We start from the raw sequence: 13,079 nt of genomic DNA, 5'->3' as shown, positions 1-13,079 counted from the left end.
TTTTATATAAATACGACGTTAGATTCAATGGAGCACTCATATTACGTGTACAGCGTAAGTAAGCTGAAGTTCTTTTTTGTAACTCTGAAAAACTTCTGAACGAGAAAAATGAAGTGTTTAATTGCATTATTGATAGTGTGTTATGTGATTCGGGCATCTGAGGTAGATCATTGCAATCGAAAATTCCGTTGAAATATACTCTCTTTATTTTCAAAAACAAATATTTCTGAAATGAAGGCGATGACAAAAGAGGAGATGGTGGCCGCTTTCAAAAAAATTGCCAGCGACTGTGCACAAAACGAAGGTGCAACCGATCAAGATATGGACGAAATATTCGCGCGCAAAGTTCCAAGCACAAGAGAAGGAAAATGTGTGCATGCTTGTTTGGGTGAAATGATAGGAGTTGTAAGTTGTTTGTGATGGGTTGCTGTGAGTTTGAGAAAATAAATAGCATTTGATTTCTGGACACATAGATGAAGAACAATATGTTAGACGTGGAGAGAGCAGTTGAGTTGGCAGAAATGGCATTTAACGGTGACACTACCAAAGTGAACACGGCTCGTGAACTTGCTAACGAATGCTCCGGAGTTACGGACGGAGATCGATGTGATGCTGCTGTTAAATTATTCGAATGTGGTCATATGGCTATTAAATCTCGAGGAATAACATTTGAAAATATGTAAAAAATATGTCGTTTGCAAAAAGCCTTTGTAATCTAGATCTTTCTCTCTGTAACATTCTTTTAATTGGTATACATGCTGGTTTGCGCCACAAATAAAATAGGAGCAACCGAAAATCGTTTTCGAATCTTTTATTTGTTATCAATTATATGATGCTTGAACTCAATCCATTTAATGACTTTTTGAAATTGCATAACCAAACAAAAAAATTCATCAATGCGGAAAATAACAAACTCATAATGATAAAGCATTTATAGAACAACAGATTTTATGGTAGATAATACATACTTCAATTGAAAACGTATTTAAACTACAATTTACAGTGAATATTCAACTACAATTTAAATTTCACAATTTGGACAAGTTACGAAAATTGCTGATCAAAATTACTCTAGTAGCTCTGCTATATTTCCCATTCGATGACATAATTCCAAAATACATTCCCTTCGAATGAAAAAATTTAAAACTCAAAAAACAATTAACGAACATATCAAAACGATAACAGAATCAGTCACAAATTCACATGTGACCAATTAATGACGTCGTCAAAAGATAAAAAAATGTTTTCCGAAATGTGTTCTTATATGAATGAAAACAAAATTTACACATGAATGCAAAGTCTATGATTGTTGTCTTATTTTGATGAATCTGCACGAAACACACAAAATATTTGTATAAAGCACATAGTTTCAATTTATGTGAGTATTATAAAAAAATATTTCATGGTTCCACACATTAACTAATTATAGGAATTTGATATTTGGTCTTTATTATATAACGTTCTGTAAACATCCTCTTTAATTCTTGCCACAAAAAGAATCGAATGTGTTGTTAAAAATGGTATAAATATGGATATCATTTTGGGAGTTTGAAATTAGTATCAGATATTGGTATTGATGTGTAAGTTGATAAGTTTGTGGAGAGAAAGAGATTAAAACCATTGAACACAAAATTAAAATAAAATTTGGAAAAATGAAATATCTAATTGTTTTGGTGGTAGTCTGTGCTGCTGTTAGCTTTTCAGAGGTAGTGAATTGAATAATAGAGTAGACTGAATTGATATTAGAGTTAATTTTTCTGTTTTTAGCAAGCAATGACCAAGGAACAAGTTATGGAATTGTACAATAAAATGGTGGAAGAGTGCGCCAAAAAAGAATCTGGCTCATCTACTGACATAGAAGAAGTTTTTGCAAAAAAATTGCCAAGCACCAAAAATGGCAAATGTATTCACGCCTGTGTAGGAGAAACCACCGGACTTGTAAGACACACATGTCTATTAAGATCTGAAGTTTTTAATTTGATCTTACTTACCATTTTAATTAACTTTACTAAAAAAATTCACAGATAAAAGATAACAAAGTAAATGTTGAAGGTGCTATTGCAATGGCTAAGATGGTGTATGATAACGACGCAGCAAAAGTACAGATGGCTAACGATTTGGCGAATGACTGTATTGGAGTCACTGATGGCGAACGTTGTGAAGCGGCTTTCAAAATAATTCAATGTAGTGAACAAGCTCACAAAGCTCGTGGTGTTTCATTCCTCGATTTGTCATCAAATTAAGGAACTACTTTCAAAGGACAGGAAAGCATAAACCTAGGGGATAACCGTGAATTGCAGATCGAATAATTTATAATAATAAACGCTATTTCTCTCTATTTTTCACTAATTCTGCTAGTATTTCTACTAGTTTGTTCTAATACTGCTATTTTTTGCTAATTTTTCTAGTACGTCAAAAATATTGCATACGTCAGATTGACTGCATGATCGAATAACCGAAATATGTTTACGTAAATGTTTCAAGTTGACACTTTCAACGTGTTTATTTGAAGCAGGCACTAGCGTATACGTTTTCAGTAAGAAATCTGTCATCAAATCTACATTTCCGCGTGAAATTCGTAAATTGTAGTTAATACAGATGAAACGTGCTTGATTACGTGCCATTGAATATATTTTTATTTAAAAATGGGAAAAAGCGTATTTAACTACATATTTTGATACATTTTAGTTCAACACTATTCAATTCGTTTGTTATGTGAATTTTATTTTAATTAATTATTTCAAAAAATTCAAGAATAAATGCTTACTAAAGTATATACGTGTACAGTGCTAATTCTGCCATTTATTGCTAATTTCGCTATTTTCTTCATGTAAATTTCCCTATTTTTTTGCTAATGTGCTAATTCTAATTCGCATGGATATCCCCTAGGCATAAACATTGAAATTATTTTATTTTACCTTAATTGGTAAATCATATGTTGATCTACCTTTAAACAGAAAATGAAAGAATTGACACATTCAGTTACCTCACTCGTTTTTATTTGTTAATTCTTCAATCATAACTTTGTAATTAAATAAAAAATTGTAAAATGGACCTATAGAAATGCTTGCTTTTATATATTTTCATCAATCATCGAAATATAATTTACTCTTGCCGATATTATATAATAAAAAATACCTATATCTACTATTCTACTTGTTATACACAAAAAGATTTGAAATTTTTTGAGTTTGAATGGTTTGAATTTCATTTATTGGATGAGATAACATTGGTCATGGTCCATGAATGTATAGTTGATAATTTCTGTCTATTCTGGATTAACTAACAAGATATGGTTCCGCAAATATTATTTAGTATTGTCTTTGGAGATTGGCATATATATAAAGTCGATTAATCGAAAAAAATCTGCGTACTTATAAATTTGCTATATTATTGTGCTGTAGCCATTCAGATCTTGTATGAATACGGATATCGAATTGGAATTGGAGATTAGTATGAGATTCGTGTGGACACTTGTTGAGTTTTTAGAAAGAAATAGATTTGAACACTAGAGTTCGTGTAGAAAATAAAATTTGGAAAAATGAAATGTTTAATTGTTTTGATGTGTGCGGCTAATTGCTTTTTGGAGGTGATTGAATAACGGATTAAAGTGGGTTAAATTGATATCAGAATTAAATTATTTTAATTTTAGCAAGCAATAACCACGGAGCAAGCAATAGAAATGTACCCGAAAATAGTCGAAGACTGCGCTAAAAAAGAATCTGGCTCACAAGATGACATAGATGAAATTCTTAGGGCAGAATTGTCCAAAGCCACAAATGGCAAATGTACTTTAGCTTGTGTAGGAGAAACCACTGGGATGGTAAGACATAAATGTCAATTAAGATCTTAATTTTTCCGAATTTTGATCGCTTCTATTCATATATACAGATGAAAGATAATTAAGTAAGCGTGGATGGTGCTATTGCAGTGGCTCAAATATTTCTTGATGAGGATACAGAAACAATAGAAATGGTCAAGAATCTGATAAATGACTGTGTTGAAGTCACTGATGTAGATCGTTGTGAGGCTGCTTTTAAATTGGCGCTATGTTACGAACAAGCAAGTAAAGCTCGTGGTTACGACTATTAATCTCATGAAGGGCAAAGAATACTTAAATTTTTTTATATTATTTTGAGTTGATCTATTATGACCTTTAAACACAATTTACAAAATAAAAGAATTCAAACAAAAAAAAATCCCGCTCGTTGTCATTTGCTGATTGATTCTTCTGGTTATCTTTTTTTATAAAAACGATGGAAAGATGGTAAGGAGTCTTCACGAAGGAACACTAAACATGGGATAGTTTTATCAAATATGGTAAAATAGCCGAGAGATACTGATGTGAAACCGCTTTCAAGATATTACAATGTCATCATAATTAGACAAAAACTCGTAGCACTAACAAGACTTAACACTTAATGAAGTCTGAAATTAAAGCACATGCTTTCTAGTCTTTTTTTAATACAAAGGCATGTCAATGTAGAGAATTTTGTATGAAATTTCAATTCATTGAGTGCAAAAAGTAAGGTATTTATTTTATAATATATACTAGTGTATGGAAAAGATTAAAAAAAATGGAATGTTTAAATGGTCTGTTGCATTTTGTTTATTTGATGAGGTGACATTGGTCAAGGGCCATGAATGTATAGTTGATACTTTCTGTCTATTCTGGATGATTTGACAAGATACGATTCCGCAAATATTAATTAGTATTAGACTTTGGAGAATGGCAGATATATCAAAAAGTCGTAGATTTATAAAAAAGCCGTGATTCAACACAATGGATTAATTATAGTGAAATTTGCATTTAATTGTATCGTCTACGATTCTGACCACAAAAAAGAAGTAAATTTATTATCCTGAATGACTTAAAAATCATGTATAAATATGGATACCGAATTGGGATTGGATATTAGTATCAGAGATTCGTGTGAACAGTGCCACTTGTTGAGTTTTTGAAAAGAAAAATATATTTGAACACCAGATTTTGTGTGGAAAATAAAATTTGGAAAAATGAAATATTTGATTGTTTTGGTGCTAGTGTGTGCGGCTGTTAGCTATTCGGAGGTAGCGAATTGAATAACGAAGTAGGTTAAATTGATACTAGAATTAATTGATTTTCATTTTAGCAAGCATTAAGCAAGGAGCAAGCAAAGGAAATGTTCACGAAAATGGTCGAAGACTGTGCTAAAAAAGAATCTGGCTCACAAAATGACATAGACGAAATTCTTACAAAAAAAACCGGTCAGCACTAAAAATGGCAAATGTATTCAAGCTTGTGTAGGAGAAACTTCCGGAATGGTAAGACATACATGTCAATTAAAATCTTATTTTTTCCCGAATTTCAATCGCTTCTATTCATATAGATGAAAGATAATAAAGCAAGCGTGGATGGTGCTATTGCAGTGGCTAAAATGTTATTTGATGACGACGCAGCAAAAATAGAAATGGCTAAGAATATTGCAAATGACTGTCTTGGAGTCACTGATGGAGATCGTTGTGAAGCTGCTTTTAAATTATCGCAATGTTGCGAACAAGCACATAAAGCACGTGGTGCTACTTACGAATGGTAATCTCATTGGCATTAACTAAATTCAAAGGACAATGGAAACTCAAAATTGGAATTATCTTATGTTATATCTTATCTGTTAAATGAACCGCCTAGAATAAATCAGCATTACTAGATAAATGTCTTCAAATGCGTTATAGAAAAAAGTACGTCAGCAATAGTGTCAAAAACTGTATGTGACGCGTTATATAAAAAAGTTCGCCAACAAAAGCGTGACATCGTCCATATATTTTATAACGCTTTTGCTGACTGACTTTTTTCAGTAACGCATTTGAAGACATTTATCTAGTAATGCTGATTTATTTTAAGGGATTCAAATCACATGTTGATCAGCACCTTCGAACACAACTTATGAAATAAATGAACTCAAACCTTCAATTTTCTAATTTGTTTTCATTTTTCTACCATTGAGTATAATTTTTACAAGATTCTGATATAAATGTCTTTTCCACGGATAAATTGATGAATGGTTATTACATAGAAGCGGATGCTAAAAGCGGACGTGCACGTCTCAATATTTTTTTTTTAAATAAAAATAATAGAAACATATAATTATCAAAAAAAAATGCGTTTTACAATGTACGATGATGTGGCATTATACATAATAACTATGCAAATTAAACAAACAAAATAATTTTCATATTCACTTTCGTTTTACACTCAACTCATGGCGTAATTTTATCTGGTGACCTTGTGATTATACATATATATTTTTCTCGCCAGAATAAAAAATAGCAATTCAAGTGTTTAAATTTGTTTTATAAATTTTCAATAAAAAGCAGAAAAGCATACTTCATTTTCCGAAGTCTGATAACGGATAGATTCTAATATGTTAAATGGGCAATTTGATTTGTCGCATCCGATACTATTTTTGTAAGCATTCAATTCAATCAGACTATCGAAAAAAAGATAACAGCGATCAAAATGTCAAACGCACATTCGGTGTATGATTAAAGTGTCAATGAAACCGACAGACAAGCTCTACAAATAATTGTTTTATAAACGTTTGCGTTTGCCGACAACAAAGACAACGACAAAATTGAATGCCCCGTGAATGATAATTATGAATTGAGTTGAAATTGTATCGAGTTTAGTGTGTGCTATAAAATTAAAAGGTGAAACATTTAAGCAAACGTTCAATAATTATGGGGGAAGTGAAATACAGCAAGGGTCTATCAGTTATGGCGAATACTAAGAAAGTGATGTCATAAACAGGTCTGATCTGAAACGTGTTGCATTTCACGTTGAAATACAATGAAATTGCGCAAAAAATGTACACGAAATGGATAAAAATAAAAATTAATTTCGCTTTACTGAGCACATATCTTATGTTCTATTCATAACTGTATCAGCTCAGAGATACACGCACAAGTTCGTATAACGTATATGCCATACACCAGTCGATTCTCCGCCTCAGCACCACCATCCACTTTGGGAGAAAACAGTAAAACGTGGAAAATAAATTGATGTCAAAACACGTGCCGAATCCATTTCGAATTGTCAGTGGGTATTTGTTGCTTTTTTCGTTTGCTTATATAACAGTTTCCTCTCTTCTTTATATTAACATTTTATGCATTATGATTTCAGAAATCATATTTTTATATTCAAATTACTGTCGAATACACAAAACTAAAACAGAAAAAAAAAATGCCAAAAACATCATTTTGTTTTACGTTTCTCAATATTTGATAATAAATATTATAAGATCTTTTCACACTACTGTGGATATGAAATGTTTTGGTCAAAATCCTTATTCTTCAGCTGAAATAATTCTATATAGAATGCTATGAATAAATCAATTTACATTTAAGATCATTTGCAGCGAGTCTTATTGTAAATCTTTTTGTACATTTTTGTATAATTATTATATCATTATTATTCTATGATAATCATCAATAATCACTTCAATAATGTGTAGTACAAAGCATTTGTTCAAAACATGGGTTAAAAATCAAAATAAAGTAAAAATTTTTTTTTTAATAAATTATGACCGATACAGGTATTTTAACAACCTCCAAAACAAGTGTTTACATTTACATACATATATTTTTGTGTTTTATACATTTTCATTACATTTTAATGCACATAAAAGAAACAAAAATGTATTATTTTTTTGATATTTTTCGTACCCTTGTGATGCTGGATAAATATCATTCCACTTTTGAGTTGAAGGTATCTGCAAGAATAGCAGAAAATATATGAATGTCAAGGTAAATATTGGTGATTATCACGATTTACGTTTATTGAAGCAAAAAATGTAGTTTAAAAAATAAATTGTCGTTTTTGAATGATTCCGTTAATACAAAGTCATTTGAATTTGAAAAAAAAAAATATTTCATTCATTGAAGACAGTATAAAGCTTCAAAATACAGAATTACAACTATCAAACTTTTGGCTAAAAAAGTATGGCGTCTCCATTGAATGGAGACGAAAAATTAAAGATAACCTATTGACAGTAGTATACAGAACCTGATTTCATTGTTTAATGGTATTTATTATGTAAATAGGAATAGTTGAAATGATTTGATTATCTATTTTGGGAAAATTACACAAATAAATAATTCAATAAAAATAACAATAGCAATTTTTAATTGATTATAAAAAAGCTTAAAAACATCTTGAACATCTTGAATGAATGAGAATCTGACAATATCCAATATGTCAAATCGTGTCAAATGCAATGACACTAGTAATATGGCTGCTACAAAAAAAATTCGTCGACAAATAATGTTAGCTAATGAATAAATTTTGTATATTTTATCAAACTAAGCATTTGACTAAAATAAAAGAATTATACAAAACATCTTGGCGTGGGATTCCCAAACGGGTAAATCCAATTTTCAATGAAATTGTTCGAATTTTCCGGCAAATCGGTTTTTGTAAAGAAAGTAAATGAAACGAAGGAGTGTGTTGTGCCAACTCAGTATACAAAAAATTGTGTCATTTATCGTATATTGTTGGAGTGAGAGACAGCGATAAGTGAATACACTTGGTGATCACAATACAAGGGAGTGCATACATATTTCACACCGCTCACACCTGTATGTTGGACTGTGTAAATCATATACAATAGTGGGCAAAATTCGTCGTTATCGCACATTTTCTGTTAATTGACGCTGATTTTTTTATATCATTTTAAATTGAATGATTCAATGTTATTGTTGTTCTACTGGACTGACAATTTCGGAAGTGCGAATTTTTGTGGCAAAGCCAATTTCAATAAAATAGATTGAGAGTGTTTTTTTTGCTGTTGATATTTAAGTTCATTTGACATTCCGGTGCTGTTTATATAAAAAAGTACGTGAGTGAGTCAACATTAGATAAGAACAAGCATTAAAATGGGTCACTTGCACTTGTTTCATATAAAAATCAATAGTAATTGTACGAAAAACAATATATATTTTCTTATAATTTCAGCCGCTGTTCAATATGTCGTCGTCAGCTATTTTTATACTTGATGTTAAGGGAAAGGTATGAAATAAACAAGAAAAAATCAATTATCATCTTAATTACAATTGTATTAATGTGAATTTCTATCTCGTTCTCTTTTCGAATTGCAACAAAAGGTGTTGATCTCACGTAACTACCGTGGTGACATAGATACTAACACAGTAATTGATAAATTTATGCCACTTCTGATGGAAAAGGAAGAAGAAGGTCTCATCACACCAATTATTCAGATAGCCGAATGCACATTTGCCTATATCAAAACGAATAACTTGTACATAGTGTCGGTGACACGAAAAAATGCCAATATTGCGTTGGTGTTTGTATTTCTGCATAAAATTGCTCAAGTGTTCACCGAGTATTTCAAAGAATTAGAAGAGGAGAGTATTCGTGATAATTTTGTGGTTGTATACGAATTGCTTGATGAGCTTATCGATTTTGGATATCCGCAGACAACCGATAGTAAAATTTTGCAAGAATACATCACACAAGAGGGTCACAAATTGGAAATTCAACCACGCATACCGATGGCAGTGACAAATGCCGTATCTTGGCGTTCGGAAGGCATTAAATATCGCAAGAACGAAGTATTTTTGGATGTGATTGAAAGTGTCAATTTATTGGCCAATGCAAATGGAAATGTGTTGCGCAGTGAAATTGTCGGTGCGATAAAAATGCGCGTGTACTTATCGGGAATGCCCGAATTGCGTCTTGGTTTAAACGATAAAGTTCTATTCGAGAGCACGGGCCGGGGTAAATCGAAATCGGTCGAATTGGAAGACGTTAAATTCCATCAATGCGTTCGATTGTCACGATTTGAAAATGATCGTACGATTTCATTCATTCCACCCGATGGCGAGTTTGAATTGATGTCATACCGTTTGAATACACATGTAAAACCATTGATTTGGATTGAATCGGTTATCGAACGATTTGCCCATTCACGTGTTGAGTACATGATTAAGGCAAAGTCACAATTCAAACGACGATCAACGGCAAACAATGTTGAAATTGTTATTCCAGTTCCAGCCGATGCCGATTCACCAAAATTCAAAACGACCATTGGCAGCGTTAAATATGCACCAGAACAAAATGCAATCACGTGGACAATTAAATCATTTCCGGGCGGTAAGGAGTATTGATTGTTTTACAATTATTTTTCGATTATTTTAAATTAATTCGATTATTTTCTTTTGTGATTCTCCCCTTAGGTAAGGAGTATCTGATGAGAGCTCATTTTGGATTACCGAGTGTTGAATGCGAAGACAGCGAAGGAAAACCACCAATTCAAGTGAAATTTGAAATTCCATATTTCACCACATCTGGCATTCAGGTAACATTCACAATCAGTTTTATTTTGTGTAACAAGTGATTGATTTTTTGTTCGAAATTTCACAGGTGCGTTACTTAAAAATCATCGAGAAGAGTGGCTATCAAGCATTACCTTGGGTTCGATACATTACACAGAATGGAGATTATCAACTTAGAACCAATTAATTTGCATTTTCGCGTTTGTTTTTTTTTTCTACAAATATAATAATGACAACATCATTGTAAATTCGCGAATAAAGACACACTCGGCAATTTGGCCATCGATTTAAATATGAATGAAAAAAAAATGTCCATAATTATATTAACCTCTGAATTGGAATAAAGTTAAAAAGAATAATTGAATGAAATTACTTTCTCATCTATTCGTTTGTTTTTTCTTTAATTTATTTCAACATTCAATTAAAAATTTTGTCGTATTACACTCAAACTAAATCTATACAAGAAGAATTGATTTATGGCCAGTATGTTTTCTTCCATTTGTTTCTTTTATCGTGGTAGCCACCGATACGTTGACTTCTTGGTATGTACAATGGATGGTAATCATCCAAACGCCGATCCCATGGGTCTTGATTAAGTTCAAAGAATCTTCGGCGTGGATCCATTGGCCGAGTATTGAATTTGATTTTATAAATCCATTCCCATAAATAGACTTCTGGAATTTTATCTGTACGATGTCGTGGCTTTCCAGACATCAAATGCTTAAAGTTTTGCTCCAGGAATTCACGACGTTCAACATGATCAATGTCAGCAACTGTTTCTTCTTCTTTATCCAAATATGGTTTCATATCATAATTCCGTTCTTTTGGTTCGGCCAAATAGAATTGGATGAGATGACGCAATACCTCATCGTTGAAACCCACAACTTTGCCATTTTCATCAATACCTTCAAATAGTTTTAGTTCTTCGGTTCCCCAACATTTGTTTGCACGACGATTACGATCGAAAAATACCGTCTCAAATACGGTTGTATTGAGTTGATACAAATAAAATGACCAATTTTGACCATCAGTTATAATCGTTTGTGTGGTTAACGGGTATGTTAACTCATTAAATGTTGAAAATCCTTGATAATAAGCCTGACCGACGAGCCATCCAAAACTGTTCAAAATTGCCTGTGCCTTTAATGCATTTTGTTTGTCTGTTGGATCAACTTCGTTAAATACCACTTTGTAGTTGTGTCGATTGTGGTAGCACAATTGACCGAACTCGTGCTCGCTGCCCGGCCAAAAGCCAGGAATCGTTTTCACATGTTGATACACTCGTTGATATCCAATTGCTTGAGGATCACATCGTGAATGTGGTATTTCAGCGACGTCGAACGTTTCATCATTTTCGAAGTCCTCAACGACCGGCTCCAATGGTAACCGATTTCTCACCGACAAAATGGGATGACCTAAGAAAATGACCATTTGACTGTTTTGCTTGGCGAAAAAATTGATTATTTAACCTACCAACATATTGAAATGGCCTGTCAACGGGTTCATTTAATTCTTCTTCTGTCAATGGCTTTTTGCGTTCAATCCAAATCTTTTTATCCTTTGGTGGCTCGATTCCTATAAAATTTTCATTGAAATTCTTAATTGAATATGAGCAAAAAAACGCCAAACAAATAATTTACCTCCGACCATCCAAAATGCTTCATGTCGTGGCCCGATATCGACTTCAGACTCCATTAAATGCGGTGCCGCTGAATATAAACTTTTAATAATGATTCGATTCAAGTCTCGGCAAATTTGCGTCGTTCTTAACTTGTTCTTTTCGGCCACCGATAGTTTCACATCAGATTCATACTCGCGTCTAAAATGTTACGAACCATTCAATTCATTAATTGAAATCTATCATGAAAAAATGGTGCCAATTGATCGGTTACCTGAATCCTTGGTACTGGAACGAAATCGCTTCAATTACTTGCTCACGAATATTATTTACTAAGCCATCGATCTCCTCCGCTGAACGTTTGAACCAACCGCTCGGTAGTCCGGTTTCATATTGTGTTCGTGTCCAATGTTGAATGTATGGAAAACAATTGTAATGATACTCATCATTCACCAGTGGAGTTGTCCGTAATCCCCAATATGCCGGCATATTCACTTTGATTAACTTTTCCTCGATGGAATGGCAATTTTTCACTTCTTCATGCCATGCTATCTTTTTTCGTTCATTCACTGCTTTCTGTGACAGATCAAGAATCGGCGGATATTCGACTTTGGTTGTATTTTCCGTTGTATCGATGACCGCATTTTGAGCAGCACAATATCGTCGAAGCACTGGTCTTAAACGTAGTGCTACACCTTTATTCAATTTTGTGCTAAACAGAGAAAGAGCCATTTTTGGCCGATGTACTCACATTGATTCGATTAGTATCGTATTGAGGTTATGTTTTGACAAGAAATTGAAATGTTTTCGTCGCATATATATGTCATATGTCCATTGGTTCAATAACATGCATCCGATCATATTTTAAATGGAATTTAAAGTGCATTATTTTTGTTTTAAAAAATCAGAAAATCATTTAAAATTGAAAATTCATTGAAAATTTCATTTATAATGTTATGTTTAAATCAGCCGCTCGTTGAATGGAATCATAAAAAATTGCGGCGAATTCGCTGTGACAGAGTAAGAAAGCTTGTGTGTTCACATGTGTGTTTGACTCTTTTGCGCCAATGTAATTTGCGTAGAAAACGGTGTGTCAAAAAACGAGCGCAATTTCCATATGAAACAGGAATCT

At 32.6% G+C, this 13,079-nt stretch overlaps 4 protein-coding genes across 5 annotated transcripts; 3 read left to right on the top strand and 1 right to left on the bottom strand.

Moving 5' to 3' along the window:
* Positions 1-44: 44 nt before the first annotated feature.
* LOC116350790 (general odorant-binding protein 19d-like) lies at positions 45-810 on the top strand. Its single transcript, XM_031782726.1, has 3 exons — positions 45-162; positions 238-405; positions 474-810. The coding sequence occupies exons 1-3, from the start codon at positions 109-111 to the stop codon at positions 681-683; spliced, it is 432 nt and encodes a 143-aa protein (XP_031638586.1). The 5' UTR covers positions 45-108; the 3' UTR covers positions 684-810.
* A 762-nt stretch (positions 811-1,572) lies between these two features.
* On the top strand, positions 1,573-2,565 carry LOC116350788. The gene is made up of 3 exons (XM_031782725.1): positions 1,573-1,706; positions 1,768-1,938; positions 2,025-2,565. Exons 1-3 carry the CDS (start codon positions 1,653-1,655, stop codon positions 2,241-2,243), a joined length of 444 nt encoding a protein of 147 aa, XP_031638585.1. The 5' UTR covers positions 1,573-1,652; the 3' UTR covers positions 2,244-2,565.
* Positions 2,566-8,274: 5,709 nt separating this feature from the next.
* On the top strand, positions 8,275-10,713 carry LOC116350720 (AP-1 complex subunit mu-1). 2 transcript variants are annotated; one of them, XM_031782624.1, is made up of 5 exons: positions 8,275-8,869; positions 8,990-9,043; positions 9,139-10,147; positions 10,231-10,352; positions 10,418-10,713. In XM_031782624.1, the coding sequence occupies exons 2-5, from the start codon at positions 9,002-9,004 to the stop codon at positions 10,514-10,516; spliced, it is 1,272 nt and encodes a 423-aa protein (XP_031638484.1). In that variant the 5' UTR covers positions 8,275-8,869; positions 8,990-9,001; the 3' UTR covers positions 10,517-10,713. The 2 variants fall into 2 exon arrangements, with proteins under 2 accessions (XP_031638484.1, XP_031638485.1); XM_031782625.1 differs by having other exon boundaries at positions 8,275-8,877.
* Positions 10,712-12,724, bottom strand: LOC116350718 (28S ribosomal protein S30, mitochondrial). Its single transcript, XM_031782623.1, has 4 exons — positions 12,222-12,724; positions 11,970-12,148; positions 11,803-11,904; positions 10,712-11,744 (listed from the first exon to the last, which is right to left on the bottom strand). The coding sequence occupies exons 1-4, from the start codon at positions 12,677-12,679 to the stop codon at positions 10,804-10,806; spliced, it is 1,680 nt and encodes a 559-aa protein (XP_031638483.1). The 5' UTR covers positions 12,680-12,724; the 3' UTR covers positions 10,712-10,803.
* Between the last annotated feature and the right edge of the window lie 355 nt (positions 12,725-13,079).

The sequence above is a fragment of the Contarinia nasturtii genome, unplaced genomic scaffold (genome assembly GCF_009176525.2).
Source record: "Contarinia nasturtii isolate CC-2019 unplaced genomic scaffold, AAFC_CNas_1.1 Cnas_scaffold_4311, whole genome shotgun sequence".
In the NCBI taxonomy this organism is placed as follows: domain Eukaryota; kingdom Metazoa; phylum Arthropoda; class Insecta; order Diptera; family Cecidomyiidae; genus Contarinia; species Contarinia nasturtii.
Note: the sequence above shows the minus strand (reverse complement) of the source record. Positions and strands in the feature narration are given on the sequence as shown.